At 27.3% G+C, this 25,319-nt stretch overlaps 1 protein-coding gene across 16 annotated transcripts in view; it reads right to left on the reverse strand.

The window, feature by feature from the left end:
• LOC129916930 (TLD domain-containing protein 2) overlaps positions 1 to 25,319 on the reverse strand; it is a 217,877-nt gene that overhangs the window by 105,914 nt on the left and 86,644 nt on the right. For 11 of the 16 annotated variants that reach the window (XM_055997151.1, XM_055997154.1, XM_055997153.1 and 8 more), the window contains exons 2-3: positions 9,339 to 9,712; positions 8,833 to 9,266 (exon numbers count right to left, since the gene is read on the reverse strand). The exons of 4 other annotated variants lie outside the window; for them this stretch is intronic. In XM_055997151.1, the coding sequence (XP_055853126.1) occupies positions 8,833 to 9,266; positions 9,339 to 9,572 (668 nt within the window). In that variant the 5' untranslated portion in view covers positions 9,573 to 9,712. Of the gene's footprint in view, positions 1 to 27; positions 433 to 8,832; positions 9,267 to 9,338; positions 9,713 to 25,319 lie in introns of those variants that run through there. One more of the 16 variants, XM_055997164.1, reaches the window with a different exon arrangement.

Genomic DNA, 25,319 nt, shown 5'->3' on the forward strand with positions numbered 1-25,319 from the left:
AAAAAAAAAAATAACAAAAACATTTACATTTGAAATTTCTTATCTTTGGCACATTGTGTTTTTTGCTTTTTAATGGTTTCACTTAAGACTTGATACAAAATAACTAGCGGTATTAACCCCACGAAATTAATAACAATATTGTTGAATTTTTTTCATATTACTTAATCATTTTGACAAGTTGTCAAAAAATATCTTGCAACAATATTCACAAATAGAATGAAATTCTTTCTCTGTACAAATGGCGTCTTAGACAACACTAGTATTTAGAAAATGTTTTTGAAAATTACAAATACTTTTAGTATGATGTACAAATGAACCTCGTTGGTGTTCCGCGTTAAACTAAATTGATTTAAATTAAAGAACTTTCGTGACAGCTCTCGCGGGCGTTATAGTAAAATTGTAGAAGAGAGAACAGAAGAACAATATAAAAGGAACAAAATAACGAAACATTGTCTGGAGGCAAAAATAAATATAAATAAAATATAAAACGTACATTTATATCAACAATAACAACAACAACAACTACTAGCAACTTAATATTTGTTCAGAAGAAAAAAGAATATTATATTTTTGCCTCCTGGGTTTTTTGAGAAGATAGAATACCTACCTATCTACTTAATAGTCGTAGAAAGGTTTACTATATATAAAGGTATTTATTTATTTTATATATGTACGAGTATATGCTTTGTGCATACAAAACCAAATAAATAGATAAAAATTAATTTATTTAAAGACAACAAAAGACAATCATCATCACCAAATGAAAAATGAATAACACCCCCGAGGGAGACCAATTCAATCTATCGCCTCACAGCAGAAACAAGTTGTTGATGTTTTTAAGTATCTTTTTCTGTTTCCTTTTTTTTAACTTTTTTTTTTTTTTTTGTTTATAATTTTAGATACATTTTTGAAATAAAATCAGGAGCGTGTGGGCATTTTGTGTGATTTGCTTTTTGATTTTTATATTTTTCTCTTTTCTCTTATTATTTTTTTTTTTCTTTTTTAATAATTTTGTTTTGTTCTCTTGAGTTATTTTTGTGTTTTGTTGTCTTCTTTGGTCAGATGCACTTTAATAAATAATAATGGAGGTCATTTTTATTTTTTTTGTTTTTTTTTTGTTTTTTTCATTTTGGAGACATATTTAGTATATTTTATCTTTTAGTTTAATTTAATTTTGTTGCTTTGTATATCAACTTTTCTCAACTGACGACGCTTGATCTGACAGATGTCAACGGTCTAAGCAAATTAACCTCGTTTTTGTTTCATATTGTAATGACAATTGAGCAATTAAACAAAAGAAAATAAACACTACTTGTTGGCAATCTTGTTTGAGGGTGACAACAAAAATGCCAGCGTGATAAGTTTTGGTGGAGAAATGTAGGTCATTTGGTAGTTGGTGGAATTCCTTTGATTTATAAATGCAGCTTCTTTCAAGGTATTTGTTCTAATTTTCTGAATGTACGTTCTGCATTGCACGTACGAGCATCAAATAAAGTCAATTAATAGAATTTTAAGATAAGGGATGGGAACCTTCTATTTGCTTTAGAATCTGCGATGACTGTAGTTAAAGTAACAAAAAATTAGGGAACTATCGCAACTTTATTAAAATAAGAACCTTTGAATGTCACAATTTGTTTGAAGATAGATATAAAGAATTAAAAAAAAAAAATATTTTCAAAAATTGTTAGAGCCACAATTAGGAAATTTTATTTTTCACACCTTTAAGTCTTTTAGGATATCCATAAGCATAGAGATTTATGTAGATATATAAAAAAAATCCTAGGTACCCTCTTTGAACTCAAATTCATCTAGCTATCAAATGATTTTAAAAACTGTCTATTTTTTTCACAAACTTAAAAACGATATTGAACAAAATTGTCCAAGCATTAAATTTGACTCAAATACATAGTTTAGTTAACATTTTTCTTTAAGACTTCCATGTTAACTCTTAAAACGGTATTACATTTTCCTTGATCTTCAAAAGTCTTCTTAAATAATTCTTTACTCTATCTTTAATAGGTATGACTTTTCTAAAAACAAAACTTTTAGAATTCGTCAAAAAAGTCAGGCTATTCACTTTTTTATTTAATTTTTTCATTTAACTAATTTCACCATTTCTTGTTGTAACATCTTAGATTTATTATTATTGTTTTTTTTTTTCGCAGAAAAATAATGGACCTACCGAGAAGTGGGTTAAATAAAATGTGTTAAAAGTAACGTAGTCTTGGTTAAAAACTACGTAGTTCTCGTTGCTAAAATCAACGTTGTCGCCTCGGTTAAGTTAAATTGTTAAAAATTACCATTTATGAAGGTTATTTTAACCGATAAACTTGTTTATATTGTTAAAGAAACTCGGTTAAAATTTGAGATTTTATTAAAATTTAACCGAGAAAGTGGGTAAGATTAAACAATTTTTAATAACCGAGTTGGACTCGTGTAATTTTAACCGGGATTAGTTTGCAGGTGCTATATTAGCAATCTTCTCTGTTAATTTTACACGAGTTTTACGTTCTTTTTAACCGACCAGGAGACAAACTTTAGCCGCTTTCGTTCTATGTCCAATATCTTTCTCCATTCAATAAATTTTGTGCCTTTGCTTATTATCTCATACAATAACAACTACTTTAGTATACTGTTTACAGAGTCTTTTAAAGTTCAAAATTAACTTTTTGTTAAAAATTTTAAAAATACATAAACATGTCACATTATCAAAGGAAAAAACAAATATTGTAACGTTGTAAAAGTACGCCACTTGATTGATTCTATTAAGATGTATTTCTTATAATTAAAAAAAAATATTTTTCAAAGTTTTAATTTCCCTTTAATCAACTTCTTTTTCAAAAATAATTTTATCTAATCATAATTTCGTTTTTAATTATTGTATTTCTGACAGTAGTTGAAAACGTTCCCATCTTGAGTCACTTTTGGTCAGTTTCATAAAACCCTTTTAAGTTATTATACTTGTTTGTTCCATACAAAAAACGTCATTTAAACTTGGAAAAAAATCCCACAACAGTACCTACCAAAAACAAAAGTAAAGAAGGTAAAGTATTGGTCGGATTTCAACCCAGAATATCGGAGGTAGTCCATCGCACCAACAATTAGGTCACAGTTTATATCAAATGAGAAAATTTGTAATACCATTTTAAGAAGGATTAAAGAAATATTCTAAAGAAATAAAAACCTACAAACCGAAATACCAAATATATAAGTTTTCGATGCTTTAAGTAGAAATGAACTAAAGTATTTGAGATCTTGAAAAGAATTCGTCATAAAGAAGGAGTAAAGATTTAATAAAAAATCCATAAAAAACATACCAATTTAAGACTATATAAAGTGTGAATTAAGAAGTATCATAGCCTAATTGTACAATTTTGTGCCTCTTATGCCTCTTGTGTGCACGTCAAAACTCCTAATTATTGCCTGGAAAGTAATAATTTTTTATTCACAAGTTTTAAAAATTAAATTATTATTTTGAGAGTAAATTTTTAAGTTTGTGAATTTGGGAGACCTTAAATTTTAGTATATAACTATCCAACTAATGAAAACAGAATCAAGTTATTTTCGATTAAAAGTGGCGGGCCTGCAATAGATTATGTTATAATACGCAAACAATCATTTAAAAGTAGATAGATCTGATGCGTACCCAAAAAGTTGTATGTATTTGTTGAGAACTTTTTATATTTAATTGTTTATGTTTAGATTTATGTATTTTGTTGTAAATTTGAGTTAATTTTTAAAATTAAGCTTAGATTAAAATGATATCTTTAGGTCGAGATTTGAATTTGCTAAGATTTATTTTTATTTAATAAAAAAAAATCTAAACTTTTGATAAATTTTGAAAATTAAAAAAAAAATATTTTTAGATGTGCACTTTTAATAACATAAAGAGAAACTTCAAAATAAGTTTTATGTAAACAAAATGTTTTGTTAAATATTAAATTTATGTACTAAAAAAATCTAATTTAAGAAAATAATTCTTTTAATGAACCTAAAACCATTAAAATTTTTACTAACCAAAAAAACATTTAAAATAATAAAAAACTTTCTAGTAAAATATTATTCAAAAAAAAATATTTTTTACGATTGAATTTTTTTTTTTTTTGAACTGAATACTGACACATAAATAACGCAATGCGCATAGAAGTGACTTAATTTGACATTAAAGTATATTAAAGATATGACGTCTGTCTTATACGAAATAATTTATTAAAATCCCAACACTGAAAGTGGTAAATATTTTTTTCTATTCTGGTCTTACTACGACGTGATGAAGTGTTATTTAAATGTTTACATATATCTTAAATATTAAATAATTTTTTTATCTTTTGAATCATAAATTAGTTTAGCACATTTTAAAATTAGACTTTCTTAATTTATCTTTCGTTTTATTGAGTTAGTCTTCTTATTAATTTCTTTGAAAACTTCCAGGTTTAAGTTAATTTCTGACCTAGTGAATGAAGGGATATATTTTTTTTATGAGATTTGGAACATAGTCATAAACCATTTTGATATATCGTCAGCTAAAACTCCCATCTGCTAAACCCACATAAAAATGATTTAAAAAATTGAATAAAAATACAAAAATTATTATTATCCTATCAATTATTTCAAATTAAATACATAGTATGAAATCTAAGAAGTGTTATATTGTTAATACGTACCCTAGAACCATTAATGGTTCTAGAGTAAGTATTCACGAGCCCACCACACTGTAAAAGGAATCTTTAGAAATGATTGACCAGGATTAGGTTTATCTGACCAGAGCTTGACTCGAGCCATCAAAAACTTTAGGAAAGAGATGTCTATGAAAAAACTAAATTCGGACTTCAAATTTTCAATAATTGATTTATGAGTAGGCATATTTCAGACGCCACTCAAAAATCGGTTTCAGTTATCTACAATTAATTAAGTTCTTTTAGGCAAAACTAAAAACCATGTCATTTTTAATAACACTGTCGAAAGTTTTAAATTGCAAATAGAAGCTAAAAAAACATTTTATCACTGAAATCAAATACAAACATTGTAAGAACTTGAGACAGGTAATTTCAAATTACAACTCGTTGTTTCACAAAAAAATTAGTTCATGTGCAAATTGAAAGTGTTTACCTTTTTATCTATATCTGTACTTAAATACTTGTCTCGTTTTTCAGACTTATCTCTGATAAGAAAACATCAAATATTAGGTAACAAGCGCCAACTGGTTTAATTGATTTAGAACTTAAAAGTTCATTTACCAAAGACATTTGTGTTTGATTAAGATGTAAAAATAACTTCAATGTTTGATTTTTATTTTGTATTGTAAATGTCAGTCACAGCTAAGTGACAGTCTCAAGAATTTATGCTGTCAGAATGCAAGGTAAAAATGGTCTTGGTGAGGTGATTTGTTTGCTGTAGGTACTCGCCGTCATAAATGAATCTAAAATGTCATCTCGTTTGACAGCAAACGAGCGTGTGAGTGTTTAAATTTGATTCACTCTTGTTGCCAAATCTATTATTTCTGTAAATTTCTTAAAAAATACCAAATTTTTTGACAGTGAAAATATTGATACAACATCAACAACAAAGGTCTTTGGCTTCTGGTCTTATCATTTCAGAAAATTATGTCAAGTGGTATTAGCGTTTGACATCCAAGTGAACATATTATTAAAATATTTTTGTTTAAAGAATGCCATTTATTTTATGACTTAGCCGTGTTGAATCAGATTTCCACATTGCATTATTTTCAACAGTTTTTTTTTTAAAGAAATTAAATTCCTTTTGGTCAAATAACTTTGAAAGTTTTTTTGTATTATTTTTCATATCAAATTTTCTTGTTGTTATTATTTGCATGACCTAGCTCAATTTAACTTTATACAATATGGTCATAATAAACCACCACAATATGGTGCCCAGGTAGAAGGTCAAACATCATTACTTTTATTATTGCCTTGAAGCAAACAAAGAATGTATCAAGTCTCAAATTGCTTTGTCTGGACTTAAAGGGGTAATAAAAATTTTTATTACTCTAAAAATTTGGTCGTATTAATTTACAGCAAAGAAAACAATAAGAATAAGGAAAAGAATGAAAAATTATATCAACAGCAAAAAGGGCATTTATTTTTTATAAGGCAAAATTAGTTTCAATCTGTTAACATTTGACTATTTTTAATTAAAGATTTTTTAGCTGTTGTATTATGGAATGTTTTTTTTTTTTCACCAAAACTAATAAAAAATTTTCCAATGTAAATGGAATAATCCTAAGTGTAAACACACCAAAAAAAAAATATAATCGAAAATTAACTTAACTATGTTTTGTAAAAAAGGATTAGTTTTTGATTTGTTGCTTAAGTGTGTTATGTGTTATCATAACAAAAATTATCAATTTGATTGCATGAAAATAATCGCAATATGTATAGGTACCAAATCGGTTTATCAATGATTCAAATAACTACAAGACGTGCCTCTAAATGTTGTATTTATAAGTACCTAAGTAGTATTATGTATATATTTTTTGATAAAATAATTTCACAATAAGGAAATGATAACAAATACACAATCTCTTAATAACATCTGTTGATAATCCAGATTTCGAAATTATTCTAAGAATTTCAGAAAAATGAAACGAAAAATTTGGACAACATCACATAACATGTTGTAAGTTTGCAAATTTTCTGTGTGACAAATCGTTTTTGATGTATTGAAAGTATTGCGTTTTTTAAAATGGCGGACAATGCTAAACACTGCACAAACTGAGACTTTTGCTCAGATTAATCCGCTCTTCAAATTTGTGGCACGACACCCCATGAAGAATCAAGGCCTAGTGTGCGTGTAGTTAGTTTTGAAGATTTAAATTTCAATTTCTTACAATTTCTTCGGAAGAGACTGTATCCCTGAAACAAAATGTTTTTAAGTGATTGAGGCTGGGATACGAACACATACCTCCTTAAGGCGACCATATTTGTGCAAGTAACGAATTTCTTCACGTAACGTAGGTGACGCCACCAAAAAAAAGTCGTAACGGTCAAAAACTTTATCTAATCATTTAAAAAAAATATTTTTTTTTGTAAAATTACATTTTTTTTATAAAAGAAAAATAGATTTGACGTACAAATTTTTTGTCCGCACTTAAATTTCGTTTTTCTCACAAAATTCAACTTCTTAAAAAAATATCTATATCTTTAAAAGTAGTGTTCGACTAGTTTGCTTTAAGTTCTCCATTTTCCGAGGTTTTCCAATAAAAAATGTTTTTTTTTTTTAATATATTTCGTTATGTTCTGCTGACTTGAATTTTAAATTTTGAATTTCTCTAAAATTTCATTTTTTTGGAAATCCCGTAAAATGGAAAATGAGGTAGGTACCTATTAATTTCAAATTAATCGAACACTTAATTATTCAATATAATTTTACAAAGAAGAAATACTTTTTCGAAAATGACGAAAAGTATGTATATTTTTTTTGGGGAAAAAACATTTTTGGAAAAAATTTTTTGGGATTTATATCACGTAAATATTATACCAAATCCTATTTTTATACTTACAGTTTTAATCATTTTTTGGTAATAGCTCTGTTAACTTGATTTAAAAAACATTAATTTTTCATTAACTTTTCAAAAATTTGTTAATTTAATTTTGGTGTACCAAAACACTTTTATTGTTTAGACAAAATATTTTTATTTTCGTAAAATAGTCTGGTACCATACTACAAGTTAATTTTTTTATCCAAAATGGCACATGGAGCGAAGTCTTGGTGTCAAAAAAATTCTAGTTGACTTCAGACCATAAAAGATTAATTTTGTCAAAAACTACATTTTACGAACTAAAATCGCCAAAATCTAAAAAAGGTTGCTATATTTTTATACATAGAACATTTTTGACAATGTTGAATTCGATAATAACTGAGATCGAAAATTACTATAAATAACTTTGCCGAAAAAAAAAGATGTATCTGACGCACGCTCTTCCTCTTCAAAATAGACAAGGTTATTGAGCTACATTCTTTAATCTCAAATTTAAGCTTAAAACTTAATTTTAAATATAAAACAAATCTTAAAGATCAGAACAAAAGGTGTTTTCTGTTTTTTTTTTTTTTTTTTTGTCTCCATTTATATAAATATTTATTTCATTAAACAATTAAATATATCTGTGGTTCTGTTAAAATTAAGCAATAATATTTAAACACATGTCGAGAATAATGAACAAATTAGTAGCTATTGTTTTTGTTGAACACTTGCTAATTGGATACTTATGTTTTTGTTTTTAGAAGGAGGTGTACATATTTTCATAATTTAATTGCAATTTGCAAACAAATTACAAATATTTGTCAAGTATACAAAGTTTAAACTTCCTACATATCAATGTTAATAAACAAAGTCATTAAAGAAAATGTATTTGTTTTAATGGTAGTGTGTGGAATATAATTTATTAATTACTTGGATTGCCATTTTAATTTCGAAATGCAGTGAACAAAATAAATATTAAACGTCCCATAATTTCGAGAAAGACAAAATAGTTTTTTTTTAACGAATGTTACTCTTTCAATTATTTCAGATTTTATTTTTTTTTTTTGTAGATCCTAGTTAACCTAGTTAAGGGACACAACAAATTTAAAGGAGTTAATCACAATAAACAAAAAACCATTACTTTTGATTCGCCAGCTCTTATTAAAATTCAAGGGTTTCATTTTAGTTTATAGGTATTAATAAATCTTTTGACTACAAAACTTATGTTAGTTAGTTAGTAAACAAACCATTCAATTTTTTTAAATTATATCCAAGTTACAGACACAATTTCAGACAGACACAATTCAAAATTTAATACAAAAAAAAAAACAAAAATGAAGTTAACAATTCACCTTTGCTTCTTTTGATCAGGTGCAAATATATTCCACCATGAATGACGTTTCTGACGTTGCATATACCGACTAGCTTCCATTTCAAATGCCAACTGTTCTTCAGAGTCATCTTCAAGATATACCGACGACGATTCCGGACTCATTTGATTCGGATCGAAATTCTTCCGGCGACGACGATCTAATTTTGTCTGCAACGAACTGCGACGACCGCGACTACGTTCTTTATCGACCGGCGATTCATACATGCTTAAACTTTTCGATACATTTTGTGAATCAGAAGTATCTTCGAAAAAAACCGCCCGACCAGTATCTTTCGGAGAAGAAGCATGAAAATTTTCATCCGAAGAAAATATTATATCAGGACTTTTTGGTGAACCATCGCTTTTCTCTGTACGAACAGCTGACTCATAGAAGGAGTTTGTATCCTTTGTTATCTAAAAATAAATTTCAAAAATAAACAAAAGTCAGAATTTTTTTTATAAATATTTTGTATGTATTGAACTCACCTTATGACTATCACGCCTGCCTAAAAACGTAACTGCTATTGAGCTGCGGCGTTTGGCAGTTTTGTCTGATTTTCCAAGCAATCCGATAGCTATGGAACTGCGTCTGGGCGCTTTTTGAGGTGCTGGTATTGTTGCACTCATGTCATCATGTTCGTCAATATCTACAAGCGATGGTATTGAACAACTGTTCCAGTCCTTTTTAAGGCGATACTTTCCATTATCAAGGATATTCATTTTGCGATCAGAAAACGGATCCTTTTTTTTTATAACCACGCGGCGAATGTGTTCAAATTATACCGACTTTTTTTTTCTGATTAGTTTTGCTTCACTATTTTTTTGTGTCGTTTGGTTTTTTACTGATTTAAATGTTTGACCTAATTGGGAGGTGAATTGGAAAAAGATGTGGTTAATATAAAAAATCTAGAAAAATAAGGAGTTCACTTCTGCGTCGCAAATCGTTCAAAACATGGTTGTCTTCTAAGTAATATACGCTTTATGATTAAAGATTTTTTTGTGGTTAATGGAATGCAATATCCAAGGTACAGTTAATCGTTCATTTCTTTTATAGGAATCAACTCAGAATTTAGGAAAAAAAAAAACAATATTAAAAAATTGAAATAATTGATTTTCTTTGGCAAATAGGAGCTTTAAACTTTTGCTATTTAACTTTCAACAATAAGGGCTATTGAATGAAGAAAAAACAACTTCATATTTAAATGTTGAACTTGAAAAAAAAAATAAGTTAAATTTTTGTTCAAAACTTTTATAAAAAAAGTTCTTCGAAAATGAAATACCTTTTTAATTTTTTTCATTAACTAAAGGTAATACATAATGACATTTCCTTTTATAATTTCAAATTATAATAAATGTGTACGAAAAAGTTTTAAAAAGGACATGTTAAAATTTTTTCAATGATTTTTTTTTTTAATCTGATTTTAATTACCATTTTTTACAAAAATCCTTCATTCAATTTTTAATCTATAGAGGTTAAAGTATTTGAAGGGTCCAGGGGAAAAACAGCACTAGTCCATTCCAACTTATTTCGAGAAAAACGCATTTTTAAATTTTGTTCTCCACACAACTTAGTACTAAAAGCACACAACGTACATATTTATTTTTTCAGCAAGGCTTAAATTTGTTTTATAAATGTAGGGATGCCATCAGATAGTGCTCAGTAAATACTATAAGACCTCATCATTTGTTTATCTTTGACATGTGCCGTTTTTCCGCTGGACCCTTCATTTTTAATTACCGAAGTTGAAAAAAAGATCATCAAAATCAGAGCTGTTCGGCCAAGTTCCCTAATATTGCCATTTATGAGCTTTAGTTACTCCACAATCAATCAATTTTGTTTTCCAAAAACATTTCCTGAGAATAGCTTTCTTAGAGAATAGGTTTCTTAGTTCTTAAGAAAGCTGCTAAAGAGTTTTAATTATTATAAAACTTATTTGTGAAGAATAAGCAAGTATGTATTAATATTAATATAATCCAAAATTTGACAGAAGAGCTGAGAACAATTGCTGAAAACTCTTCTCAAAAACTAGGAAAATCGCTTGGATATCATAGAACTTATCTACCCAGCCCAGTTTTGTATATTAAAACACATATTATCAAAGTTAATTCGATTAGCTTGTGTCGTTTTTTTTATGCACAAAATATTGATACATGTAGATGACTTCAAAGGTATACAACTTTTGCTATTTTGATAATTCTATTATACCTTCCTATTATTTGCTAACAATGCCGGTTTCACATAACCAAAGACTTATTATTTTCACCATAAAAATGATGCAAACAGGATTCATCCAAAGGAGCAGTCAACCAGTATATCAGTAGATAGACGATGCGATGCCGTATTGATAACTATACTATTCACCTTTTGGCATTTGTGATTGTGAATGAAATGTAATCATGTTTCCTTCATCTTCTTTCAATAGTAATGAAATGACATTTCAAGTTCAAGTATCAGTTTATATCTATAAAGGTAGGTAAGTTGGTAGGTAGATAGAGGTACCCACATTAGTTTGGCTTCATAATATAGATGATAGCTATCATCTTTCTTAGGATGTGGTTTAAAGTTCAGTGATGCTAGTCATAATTGAATGTAGTTTTTCCAGAAGTATGGAGGAATGTCTTTTATTGATAGTTTTCTCTTTGAATATTTGTGTTATGTGAAGGGAGAAATCGTACGAGTAATAGTGAATATTTCCTATTCAGAACTTCGTTCGAATCTGAAAATTGTCATCTTAGCTTTTTTTTTAAAATCTGATTTCAATATTGGTCACAATTCTTATGAAATGAATTGGTTAATTGTGAAAGTCGAAAAATTCAATCATGATTCAAACATTAACATTGGATTAAGAAACATTTGAGTAGATATTACTTCTTAATAATAACTATTACTTCTTGCGTGTTAAATTTAAGAACTTTTTAGTTTTATTAAAAAAAAAATTCTATTTATTTACTAATTATTTTTTTTTTTTAATTTTAATTGAAGTAGAAAGTTAAAACAATAAAAAATTAAATTATTCCAGAAAACACCACAAATAAATAAAAACAAATTTTTGAAAGATTTGATTCTTTTGAGGGTGACTAAATGACTAAAGGCATTTTGTATGCAAGTTTTACGGCATCAAAATATGGAGTTTTTTTATGAACTTTGACACAAAATTCAAATCTCTCATACACTTCAGATTTTCAAGAATAGATTCAAAACAAAATAGAGTCCAAATAGAGCAAACATTTTAAAACTATTTTACCATACCTATAAAAACTTTTAACAGGAAGATTTCAAGAAGAAAACAATATTTTGTTTACTTTTAGTGGACTATTTGAAAGTTAACACATCATCTAACTAATGAGTTTAAATACAAATCAAAGGTAATGTTTGACATACAAATTTAACGTTAAATTTGGGATAGGAAGGAATAGTCAAATAAAAATCTAAAAAAAAAATGATTCTTAACAATTCCAACTGGATGGAGGCTAAACAACTGCATGTCCCGTATGAGAACCACCCTAATGTACATAATATTTAAAAAATTTTAGTGAATATCCTACCAATCCTAGACAAAGGTTACATTGTATGAACAACAAAATGAATATTTTATTTTAAAAGAAAAAAATATTACACATACACCCCAGTGACCAATTCGGTTAGACTTAAAGTTATGATACAAATATTCTATCCCTAACCAAATATTTAATTTTATTGATTGGTCTCTGATATTTAATATGAAATTAACATAAATGTAATAATTTGCATCACCAAGTAATGAGAGAGTGTATGTTTTTTTGTATCTTCTCATTTCAATGAATTGAAATGTTGATTCAATAATGTTCTCATTATATTTAAAGGAAATGAATTGGATAACAATGTATCGGCAAAAACATTAAGAAGTTCATTGTTTTCAAATTCAAAACTGAAAAATCAAGCGTTGTTTATAAAACAAAATGTTTAAGTGATGGAACAAATTACCGTTTTTCTCATTTCCGGTTTACCTTATTTTAATTTTTTGAGTTTTTGTTTTTTTTTTTTTAATTTGAGTTTTTTGAGAATTTGAAATTCACAACCATTGTACAGATAATAAAAACAAAATAAAACAAATATTTTGATAAAGAAAACTGTTAAGTTTGACAAGAAGCAATAAAGAATCCGATTAACTTAATTCTATTTCAATCAAGCTGAGTCATTTGGTAAAAGCATTAAAGGATTTAAAATATTTTCAAAGCTTTACGTATCGCGTGTACCAAGTAATTTTTCTCATTTTACTGACCATTTCTCTCCATTTAAACTTTTCAAAAAGTCATCAATCTTCCAACTATAGAATAGAAAAATTCCATATTTATATACCATAGCATGAAACATAGCATCAGGAGCGAAAAGCAATTAGATACATTTTCTAAAAACTTGATCTATAAACCGCGTGATAATATTTTAGTTTTTTTGTTTCCTTCACTCATTGTCGGTAAACATGAGTGACATGAATGCCATTGCCATGCTAAAGCAAAAAAACTATAAACAATTTTTTTCATCAAGTCTAGAACATACACACAATCAATTAAAAAAGAACTTTTATTATAATTATTTTCTATTAGTTATTCAACATAGAATGAAGAAGGAAGTATATACGCGCCGCCGTACGTACATACGACACACCCCATTTGCAATAAAGAAAATTAGTTTAAAACTTACAGTCTCACAAGTTTAACAAACTCGCGTAACTGCTATTGTACGAGTTGGTATGTAGATAGGTATTATTGGTAGTAAGCAAAGCAACATTCTTGAATGTTCATTCCCTTTTGTTTATTTATTAAGTCTTTCTGAAATCACCTTGAATGCGAGCACTAAGCTGGTCAAATATATATAATACGAAACCTTACATGTAGAATTTTTGTTTTGTTTTTGCCAACTTAAACAAGTGTAGCAGCTCTTAATGATACAAGGGTAAAAGATATTAATATTATTAGCAACAAAACAACATAAGCGATAGTTATCTGTTTTTGTATCTATGTTTGTTGTATAGAAACAAAATCACCCGTGAAAGATTACTAAACTTGTTCTCTTTTTTTTTTTTTGTTCTTTACAAGATATTTTAGCTTTATAATAATCAAATTGAAAAATAAAAACAAGCAAATTAAAACTTGATTGAAAAATGAAAAAAAAAAAAATTAACTTTCAAATGAAACAATCTTCCGGCTCAGAAGTATAAAGGTCGTAAATAGATTTGTTGTTATCCGTAAACTCATTTTATTAAGTTTGTTTGTTCTGATTAAAATGTTTTTCAAAATATCTTAAAGATATTTCAAACCTGGTATTTACGAGTAACAAAAAAAATTTGTGTAGAATTTTGCTGATGACCACGATTTGGAGTTGAGGTAAATTTATCATCTCTAATTGAATAAAGGAATACACAGCTCAGCTTAAAAAAACATTTTGATATATTGTCTTTGTTCATAATTCACTTGTCCGGTGCAATTGCCAGAGTTTTTGTTAGACACATTAAGCACACGAATTCAATTAACACTTTCCTCATCCGATTAACACCCTATTTTTGAAACATGATGATGTTTTACTCACAGGTAAAGTATTTTTAATATTAAAAAAACTGTTGAATGCCCATGCTGTTAGCATAGAAATTATAAATTTAAAAGCAAACAATTATATTGATGAAGACGTTAGAAGAATTTTAAGTAAGTTTGAAGAGATAAACACGTGCATTCTTTTATTTAAGTCTGCTGAATTTGAATATTTAGAGAGTTTAATAGTTCTTTCAGCACTTTTTATTCATTGTGATAACTTGCGATACACATAGATTGTACAGACAATAAGGTAAGTTTAGGATTCGTGAAAACATCAAATTCGAGATAGCAATCCAACATGATGGAGAATACAAAAAAACGGGTCTCGCAATTCTGCATGTCTGTTCTTTATGTGTGAATATATTTTTGTCTCTATCTCGAGCTTAAGCCCAAACCATTGAAGCAATTTCTTTTAAACCTGATACCTAGTCAAAGGCTTAGGTCGATTCTCCAGAAGGGTAATTGCATTAATTTTAAGTACCAAAGTTAACTATACTGGCTTTATGACCTACTATAGAAATAAAAAAAATACTTTTGGACCTTTATTAACGGCAAATGGCATAGAACAGTTTTCATGATTTTTGACTTTCTTGTTAACGAATTAACCCATTTCATCGACATTTTTTTTACATTTTAGTTACCTTTAAAAAAAAAAATCAAAATGTTTTATTTTATATAAAAATCAATTTTTTGAACAAAAAAGTTGAGACAAATTTTTATATTTGTTGAATGCACACCAGAAGGAAATAAATATTTATTCTCTATAGTACTAGCAATTACATTATACAAGAAAGGTTATGAGCTGATATTGCAAAAAGAATGCTTTTTTCAGTACGTATAAAAATTGTTAAGCTCTTCACTCCAGGCTACTTGAAAAATATAGAATTTCTTCACAATTACTGAAATGTTAAGTTTTTCAATTTTAGCCTCTTGATAATTAGAATAAAAACCAAAAAATATTTAACCTATGAACCTATACAACATTTTAAAAGGAATATTCACTCGAGTACAAAAAATATAAAAGTGAATTTCTGTGAGAGATAAGCATAACTTCGATCGAGTGAACCCTTTTTTTTATATGAACCGAAGGTTTATAACAGTTATTCCTAGAAAATGGAATTTTTTTTACTGTAATCTATACATATCTGAAAGGGTATGTACTTAAACCACGTAGGTACTGATCTTAAAATAATCCCTAAAATTTAATGCGTACTAGGTCTATGATAGTTAGAATCTGACGATATCGCAAACAAAATAACAATTAAGGGCGCCATGTTGTCCCATTCTTATTACTCACAAACATAAAATTTTAATTTCAATAATAAAACTGGAAGAACACCAAGAAATTAACTCCTAAATGATATTCATAGAATGTGATACAACAAACAAACAAAAAACTGTCATATACCTACAACCAGTTCGAACTTCTAATATCACATTCCGCATTCAAATTAATAAGAAATAAAAATTTGCTCGTAAACAACAACTTTACCTAACATTAAAAACAATATATCCCCTTTTCTCTCCACATATATTTATTTTGTACCCTTCTTTTTTAAACACAAACAACAACAACAACAACAACAAACAAGAAAAACAAAACACCAAACAAAATAAAATATTACTTTTCATCAGTATCTTGAAGTCAAAACATTCAAAACTGATCAAATCGCATTAAAGACGAATTACTTGCTAAGAAATTAGAGCTTTTTGAAGGTCAGAGCTAAATTTTTTTTTATATATTGCATAAAAAATGAAACTAAAAAAAATAAATTGAAAAAAAAACTTAGAGCTGGCTTGGACAATATGTTTTTTTTTTTCTTGTTTTCTTTTTCATATGAATCACACTTCACGTTCAAGTTAACGTTAATACAAGCGAGTTCATTGTGCTTCGTCCAAAATCAGTTCGCTCAACGAATAAACAAGTATATTTCACTTTTGTTTTGCATTTTTTTTTTGCTTACACATTTAAATAAATAAAAATTCGACGCATATTTACATTATTTTGCAGCAATATGCTCGTCAGAATGTTGCAATATTGCCAAAATTAAAATACCTAAAAAATTTTATGCTATTTTGGAATTTCTTTTCGTTGGAAAAATGAAAACAAAAACAACAAAAAAAAGTGTGCTGTCTGCTTTAAATTCACGCCCATCGACAGTAATCATTCATGAATATTGAATAAATCCACAAGACAAACCGGATCAATTTGAAAAAAATTTCAATATCAAAATTTTCAATTTTTTTTGTTTTCATTTTTACAAAAAAATTTCTCAATAATTTTTGTGTTTTCTTTTATATTTTTAGAAAAGTGCATTTCAACAAAAGAAACCAAAACAAAAATTGAGCTCCTTCCTGATTTGCAATTTGCGGTCAATTAAAATGGCGCGCCACAAAAACCGTTGATTTTAATGGCGACTTTTTGAATTTTAAATTGGGAACATTGCCAAAATGAAAAATTGTCTTGAATTTTTTGATTAAGTATTCATTATGGTATATATTGGGAAGCGGTCTTTTTTTGGGCCGAGTGTGCGGATTCCTTAAAGTTAAAGTAAGCAGATTTGGCACGCATTTTAATTAATAAAAATTATTTTCTATTCTATTATTTTGTTTTAAATTAATTAGTTATTTTTATGAGCGGTATTGTTATAGGATGTGGGCATGTGAGTCTTTTTTTATTTTGTGTATGTTCTTATAAACAAATGTAAAAATGTATTGAAAGAAGGTGGGTTTGCTCAGACATTATGGGAGTTTGTCATATTGTTTTCAAAAGACATAAAATATGTTTGAAATTGAAATGTGTAGGTAAGCTTTATGTATGTTCAAAATTTTGTTTTGTCATCAAACAATGCAAAAAACTGAAAGTGTGTGGTTTTGTTATTATCATGTGGGTATAATAACAATTTTTGTTTATAATTTTCTGGTTTTCGTACACAGAGGTGTTAATTTTTTTTTTCAATTGTCTTTGTCTGCTTATAAACATTTATAGATATTGATGAAATTTTGTAAATTCTTTAGATTTCAGAAAGAAAAACTTTTCTGACAGATGAGTCCATAAAAGTAAGGTTATTTCCTTGAATTATCATTATTTTGATCTCAGAGGTTAGCAATCAACAGTTTTTGAAATGTGATGACAGCTTTAAAAGCTTTGGGGGTATTTAACAATCAATCACTAAACAAAGTTATTTTCAGCTAACCTTTCGTTAGAGGTCGAGAAAAAAACATATAGTTTAACTTTCTGAAAATTAAAAGTATTTTGATAAACATTAATAAATGTTAAGTCATTCTTTTTCAAATGATCAATATTAGAGATTTCAAACGATCAATATAGCACTGGCAAATAAATAACAGCACAATGTGCACTTAGTCAAGTAACCTTAAGATTAGATAGTTTTGATTGTTTGGCTGTATTTTTGGTGATCTTGGCCAAACTAATAAATCGACATAGAGCAGTAACTGCGCACTATCAATAAAGCCAGATTTTTGTCTGCTGATTGAAGGGTTTAAAACAAATTTTCACTAAGACTGAGTTAATACACGTTGAGGTTGTAAGCCTTTCTGCGAGAACAATAGATACTTTTCAAAAATTTTAATTTTGTTAGAAGTTGTTTTTTTTTTTAATTTACTTTCTAAGTTTGTAGAAATGACACATTAAATCAGACTGAAACCACTTTTTCCTACTACAGATCCGGGGTCTTTTGTATTGGTAATTTTTTTATTTTCCCTAGTCGAGACGAGACAGGCTATTACATTATTTTTCTTTTGCTACCAATTTTTTTGTAGGTGTTTTTTCGTTTTTTTTTTTTTTTTTAATTGAAAAAGATTAGATTTTAGAAACCTTTTAAAATAAACGACATTCTACTTTGATTTTAAAACTATTGTCTCTACTTGAAAATTATTCAGAAAAATAGAGAAATCAAAGTGGTTTACGATGATTTTAAGTTGAGAAATCTTCCACGGTTCAGATTTTACTCCTGAAAATTTGGACCTTGTTGAAGCACCTTTGGATCTACTATCAGGACTTAAAACAAATCTAATACTTGCCTTGTTTTATGGATCCCATAAAACTTCACAATCACTTTCGTTGATTTCAATTATATTTTTACTTATCTCAAAATGATAATTTGTTTTCCATTGAAAAACTCTATTTAAATCTATTTCTGAAATAAGAATGAATTCAAAAAGTCAATTAATAAAATTTAGCAAAATCTTTTGTTTTCAAAAATTATATGAAATAAGCTGTGAGTCACTGTTGATTTGTCGAAAAGCCTAAAGATTTTTTTTATTGAAATTGTATTGCAATATTTTTTTGTAACTTTTACATTTATTACCCTTTTTCCATTTTCTGAAAGCTTAACCACATTTATAATAGCCTTGAACCACAAAAACAAGTGATGTGTGGGACTCAATTTGTGATTTACTTTTTATGGACCTAACAAATAAAAATAAAAACAATATCCTGTCAAAACACAAAAAAATTAACACAACAATCTTCATAAAATTTCCATTCAAAAGAATTTTCTGTCATCTGTTGATGGATTGAAGCAAGACTTTTTTAAAAATCTCATAAAACAAGCATTTTCCTTGTGCCTACATCATATTTCCAAGAGCAAACAATATTATATTTACGACCCAAGTATTTTTATTTGATTTCTTTAAGCGCCCTCCTGCAATGATGATTCGCTGCTTTGGAGAGATATAAACAAATTACGCAATAAAAATTTCAATGATTTAACTGCGAGCTATTTTAAATTTTAAAGAAGCAAATCTTATATGAGTGATAATAAAGATCATCACAACCATAACCCCCCAAGAGTTGAAGCAGTGGAAAATTTTCCGAAGGATGATCGAAATTTTATTAAACAAAAGAATATGCATACATTAATGTTTTTTCTTATCAAAAGACCTTCTTAAGAAATTCCATTTTTAGCAATTTAAATATTAAAATAGCTATCAAGTCGATAAGAAGAAATTAAAAATCTTTTAACCATGTACTTGTACGAGTTGAATGCACCATTTAGACCAGGGCAGAGGCAAATGGCAGACAATATTGAAAACCTCATTAAGCAAATGCGGATAAAGTTGATAATCTTTGACACTTTAAAAGGAAAATTTTTCCAAAATTAAAGAATATAAATTTTATTTATTTAATTTTTTTTTTTCATTGATACCGTCACGAGTTATCGCTCGAGAATATTAAAAATGACTTCCAAACGGATATGCATTGCATATATTGGTTGACTCTTTTGTTTAACATTAAATCACGTGCTGTCTGTCATTCATGCATCGCAAAATTCTATTGACCGAACATAAAATATGTGAAATAAGATAACATAACAATGAAGTTACTATAATTGCTTGTCACTTTAGGTAGTTTTCAGTTTAAAAATTCTGACAGAATATTTTTTCGTGTCACAGAAAAGAAAAAAAAAAAAACAAATTAGTTGTTGACTAATGATGTACAATCGTGCTAAAAAAGGGCTTTGTTTAGTCACACGTGCAGTACAAAATTATTTTAATTATACCCGACTGCGTCAAAGTTGATTGTACCAACTGTCATTAGAAAAAATGTCGCCAGGAAAATAACATTTTACCCGCAGCTTTTAATTTCAGCATAGACTTTTACTTTCCGTATAATTGCAAAGATCTTGACAGTGCTTATTACAGAGAAGTTTGTGTTTGTAACAGGGTCAAGGTTAGTTGCATGTTGAATAAATGAGGTTTTACAAGACGAAGTTCGCTTCTTTGTTTTTAATGTTGTTTTGTTTTTTCTGCATAAACATTAAGAATAAAGAACTTTAAGATTAAAACTTTTGTAAGTTTTTATAATTCCACAAAGTGAAAAATTAGGTAAAATAATATTGTTGGTGTGAATAGCCAGTGATTTGATAACTACTTGATTTACTGTACCTGTCATACCATTTTATCGAGAAAAAACTTATTTAGATTATACCTAGCAAGTTAAATCAAGATTTTGAGCAATTCATGAGATCAATCAATTAAATGGACAAGTATTTTCTTCAAAACCGGATAGTCCACTAAATTGAATGATTACCTGAGTTAAAAGAATGCTAAACTATGGCATTTCCTCCCATAGTCCCATTCCCATAGTTTTAAAGAAATTATTTGCCTTGAGAAGTAAACAGAATTATATTCATACAAAAATCCATTTTCTTTAAATTTTGAAATGAAGTTGGTTTCAAAGCTCTGCCTTAAAGTCCATCAGTCTGAAAGACTGCCAAAACCTGACTTAGTAAGGCCAACATCAATGGAGCTTATCTATTTCAGACTTAGCAGTTATTTTTATAGGTGCTTGTTTTTGATTATTATAGGTTTACAAACTTTTTTATATATAGCCCGAACTAATTTCTGCTTAACAAAGGTTTAGTGCTTAAGCTTCTGGGTTCTATCGTGTACCTTGATCAATATTTTGTCTTATTCTCTTATTTAATATTTTTTACATGATTTTTAACTATTGTGATCGGGAGATTAATGGAAAATTAAAAACTCATATCCGGTAATAAATAAATTATGCCACAAGTTTGAGTTAAAGATTCAAAAATTAGGTATATAATTTCATGAAAGTGCTCGTAACAGTTATTTTTTAAATAAAATATTATGGTACTAAATGAACGTAGTGGCCAAATCAAAATTGCAGTGGTCGGCCAATTGCCGACCACTTGGTTGGCAATGAAAACTTTAGGCTTTTAAATGTTCTCACTAGGTATACTAAAATGCACGACTAGATCGCACGTACTTGCTCTTAGGGTTAATATTGCTTAGAATGTTAAAGCGTTTTATATACTTCATAAAGGAATAAATTTAATTTAATTTATAATTAGTTTCATAAAAAATGTAAAAAAGGTATTTAAAGTTAATTTAAAAATTAAAAAAACACCTTTTTAAATGAAGTATGCCATTAGATTTTTGTAATAAAAACGAGTTTTTGGAATTTTTTTTTGCAAATTGTTGGAGCCTTTTTTACACAAACTTATAACAATGCACACATTTAGCATTGAATTTTTTTTTTAATGCAGAACATTTTTGTTTTGCAATAATTTTTTTTTTTTCAATGCAAAAAAATTTTTTTGCATTAAAAAAAAATGTTATTGCAAATAAAAAAAAAGAAATTGCATTGAAAATAAAATGTTTCCATATTATTTAAGTTTTGAACCCTTTGAGAACCTTTCAGAATACAAAAACTTAAATAATATGGAAATAATGCCTAATAAAAAAGTCGGATTTCTTAAGAAAATAAAATTTATCTCGGTTATTTATCGAATATTCTCAACCATTTTGAAAAGAGAATTAAACACACCAACTTTTAAGGTAGCTTGCAAAAAAATAATATTTGCTTGAAAACTGATGCAGCTGAGTTAAAGTTTTTGAATGCATTTGGTAGCAGGGTTATATTGCTCAAGGTTCCGTAACAAAAGAAAAAAATGAGAAAACTTAAGATTTGTAGTCACGGCGCATGAAAAACCGTCACAGAGTGACCACAAAATATATGGCTGCGATTTTTTTTATTATTTTTCTGATAACAGTCACCACCTACCCTATCTACCGTTTTTGTTTCGACATTGACTTTTGGGACACCCTGTATACATACAATACATTTTTTTAATGCAAAATATTTTTCAGTTGCATTAAAATTTTTTTCAATGCAAATATTTTTCAGTTCCAATAAATATTTTTTTTCAATGAAATTTTTTTTTTATTTGTAATAAACATTTATTATAAAATTTGTAATGGAGAGCAAATGCATTAAAAATAAAATGATTTCTTATAACTCTGATAAAAACATAGATATCGATTGTGTTGAGGTTATACAAAAAAACGGCACAAGTACCAAGGCACATTAATAATTACAATTTTTTTTTTCATTCCACGAAAAAAATTTTGTCCGTCTAAAAATCTGATTTAATTTTTTTAATTTGAATACTTTGTTAAGTTAAATTAAATTTTTGAAACAAATTTTATTTTCTCTTCAATTTCTACAAGCAAAAGGGCATAACTTTTTATCTCATTAAATTAAAATATCTTTTGATTTTTATTAACCTATACAATATAATTCAAATAATAAAATTGTAATAAAAGTTAACTGCATCATTTTATGATCTTCCAAATTAAAATTATTTTAAGCTTAACATTTTTAATTTTGATAAAAAAACCTTTTATTCAATCAATAATCATGATATTAATATGAATTAAAGAAAAAAATGTGGGATAAAATGTTTATTTCTAATGGCAGAAAATTCCTCTTTTGGAACAAGTCGTATTGCCAATTAAAAAAGAAAAATAAGACATGTGGGTGGTTAACCACGACAATGTTCTAAAACAAAAACTTTGTTTATAAATCTGAATGATTTAATTAACTTTACAAAACAAAACAAACTGATGAAAATATCTTCATTTATATGAAGCTACCTATGTATACCACGCATGAAGACATTTTTTTCCAACGACCTTCACATTCAAACAACATTATTAAATTACCAAATATCATCACTCTAGCAAGGTCATTTGAGATTTCTCATTCAAAGAAGAAAAACAAATATTTGATTATAATAGATTTCCCTATAGACTTTTATTAAGTGAAAGTTTAAATCAGTTGAATAGAGAGATTATTGTGTTGAATCAGATGTCGTTTTCACATATATTCATTATCATCATTTTGTTCAATGTCAAGAACCTTAGTCACGCTATACCTATATTTTTTTTCAAAGCAATATTCAAATAAATTGAATAACAGGAAAAAAAAGTTAAATAGTTCCAACACAATATAAAATACGTATAGAAGTATTCCTATTCTATTGCATTCAAAACCAGTTTTTTTTTTCCAGACCATAGATATTTTGTTAAGATTATATCTGTTGACATAAAAGACAAATAGAACAGGTAGCAATCAATGTGGTTTGGAACAATAGTTAACCCACCATAGACAGATGATGTCAATTTTGGTATGTCATATTGACAGTATTTTCTTGACTAGATCCGTATTATTGATTTGTAAAAGTTTAATATTTCTCAAACTATCAAAACTCCAATAAATAAATATAATGCAACAAGTTAATATTTTATCAAAATGAATGAATCAAAGTACAATTGCTCATTTACATGAATGTATACGATGACGAATTAACACAGCACAAAAATAAGTCATCGCGAGTCATAAAGGTATAGGTCATTAGCCTAAGGTAATTATAAAACAATGATAACACGCACGAATGAAAATGATTTTTTTTAAATTCAGATGTCGGATGATCGGATAAGAAAAAAAATCGGATAAATGTTCATTTAAGGCTTAACTCAAACTATCAAATTTGGTCAAATACAAATCTTGATAGTTTTCAGGTTTTTTGAACTCAACAAACAGCTATTCATAATCGTTTTATTTTTTATTGTTAGGTTTTCGTATACAAAAAACAGTTGCTACCTGTTTTGTATTACCTAATGGGGTTGAAATAAATTATTGAAATGAGCAAATCCTATTTAGCAGTAATACAATTGTCTCGTTTAAGTTAAAATTTTGAAATTTTATATTTATAAATATGCATGACACAGGATTACTGTCAAATTTGACAAATGGCAAATATTTTTTTCATTGAACTTTTGCTAATGAACATATCATGAGCATTGCAAATTTTATATATAATTAAAACCGTGAAAAATTAATAATTCTATACATAATATTTATTTATGTGTAAAAATTGTTTTTGTAAAAACTTTAATTAATTAGAGCATATTATGACCTTAAGGAAGTATGTTGTATTTTCAGAGAAATAGAGGACAAATTAATTTCAAGTATATAAACTATTTCTATACTTTTTTAAAATAAAAACAAAAAAATAATACGCATACACCACAGTGTACCACAAAAAAGTTTGATTTGTTGTTCGAATGTCCTGTGTACGCATATATCTTAAGACATAGCTAAACCTTAGACATTTTTTTGTGAAATAATAGACATTTATTTTCCTTTTCAGGGTCAATAACATAATGCACATGCACAAACTTCCTTTAAGCATAAATTTCGAATAATTGTAAAATGACTATGATGGATTTTTCAATTATAAAAAAAAAATTCAGTATTTTTAGAACTGAATTCGTTATTTTCTTTTACTGTTATGGTTGTGTCAACGTACCCGTAAAAGTAGCATTTCAGTTACAAAAAAATAAATAAAGGGGTTTTTATTATTTCCTTTATTATTGTCTGTGTAAATCAATTAATATTGAGTATAGTTTTATATTTTTAAAATATGTCTTATATGAATTTAAAGCCTTGAAATTTAAAATACAAAAATGTAAAACCAAACATGAATATATTCAAAAGATAAAGTTTTCAGTTTTTCAATCTACTGTTCTTGTCCTATTTTATAAAGATTTGCCTGTGCAGTTCAACACTTATAACTATAAAGTACACCTTAAATCTGAAGGATAATGTAATACTTTTAAACACTATAGTTACGTTGTTATAATAATGCTAAGAAGTGTTAGCAAAATATAATTTATTCGACACAATTTAAACAACAAAAATTAAATGATTTCAACAAAAAAAAAAATGCATTCGGTGGTGTTATAAGACTTCTACTTAATAAAAAAAATATATCTTTTTTGGACCTTATCGCCGATAAGATAAAACCAATTTATATTTTCATTCCAGAAAAAAAAAAAACAAAATAAAAATTAAAAACAACTATGCCATGTTGATATTTGTTTTAATTGTGCCACTGTAATATATTTACCAACATTAACCAATATTTACCGTAATTAACATTGTAATCTGATTCGGTTTTTTTTTCTGGGGTAGATATTATTCCGATGAATACATATTTTTTTTTATCAGGTAGGTATCTGATACAAGTTGTTTTACAACTAAACAATAATGTTTGTACCGAA

Source organism: Episyrphus balteatus, chromosome 3 (assembly GCF_945859705.1).
Source record: "Episyrphus balteatus chromosome 3, idEpiBalt1.1, whole genome shotgun sequence".
In the NCBI taxonomy this organism is placed as follows: Eukaryota; Metazoa; Arthropoda; class Insecta; order Diptera; family Syrphidae; genus Episyrphus; species Episyrphus balteatus.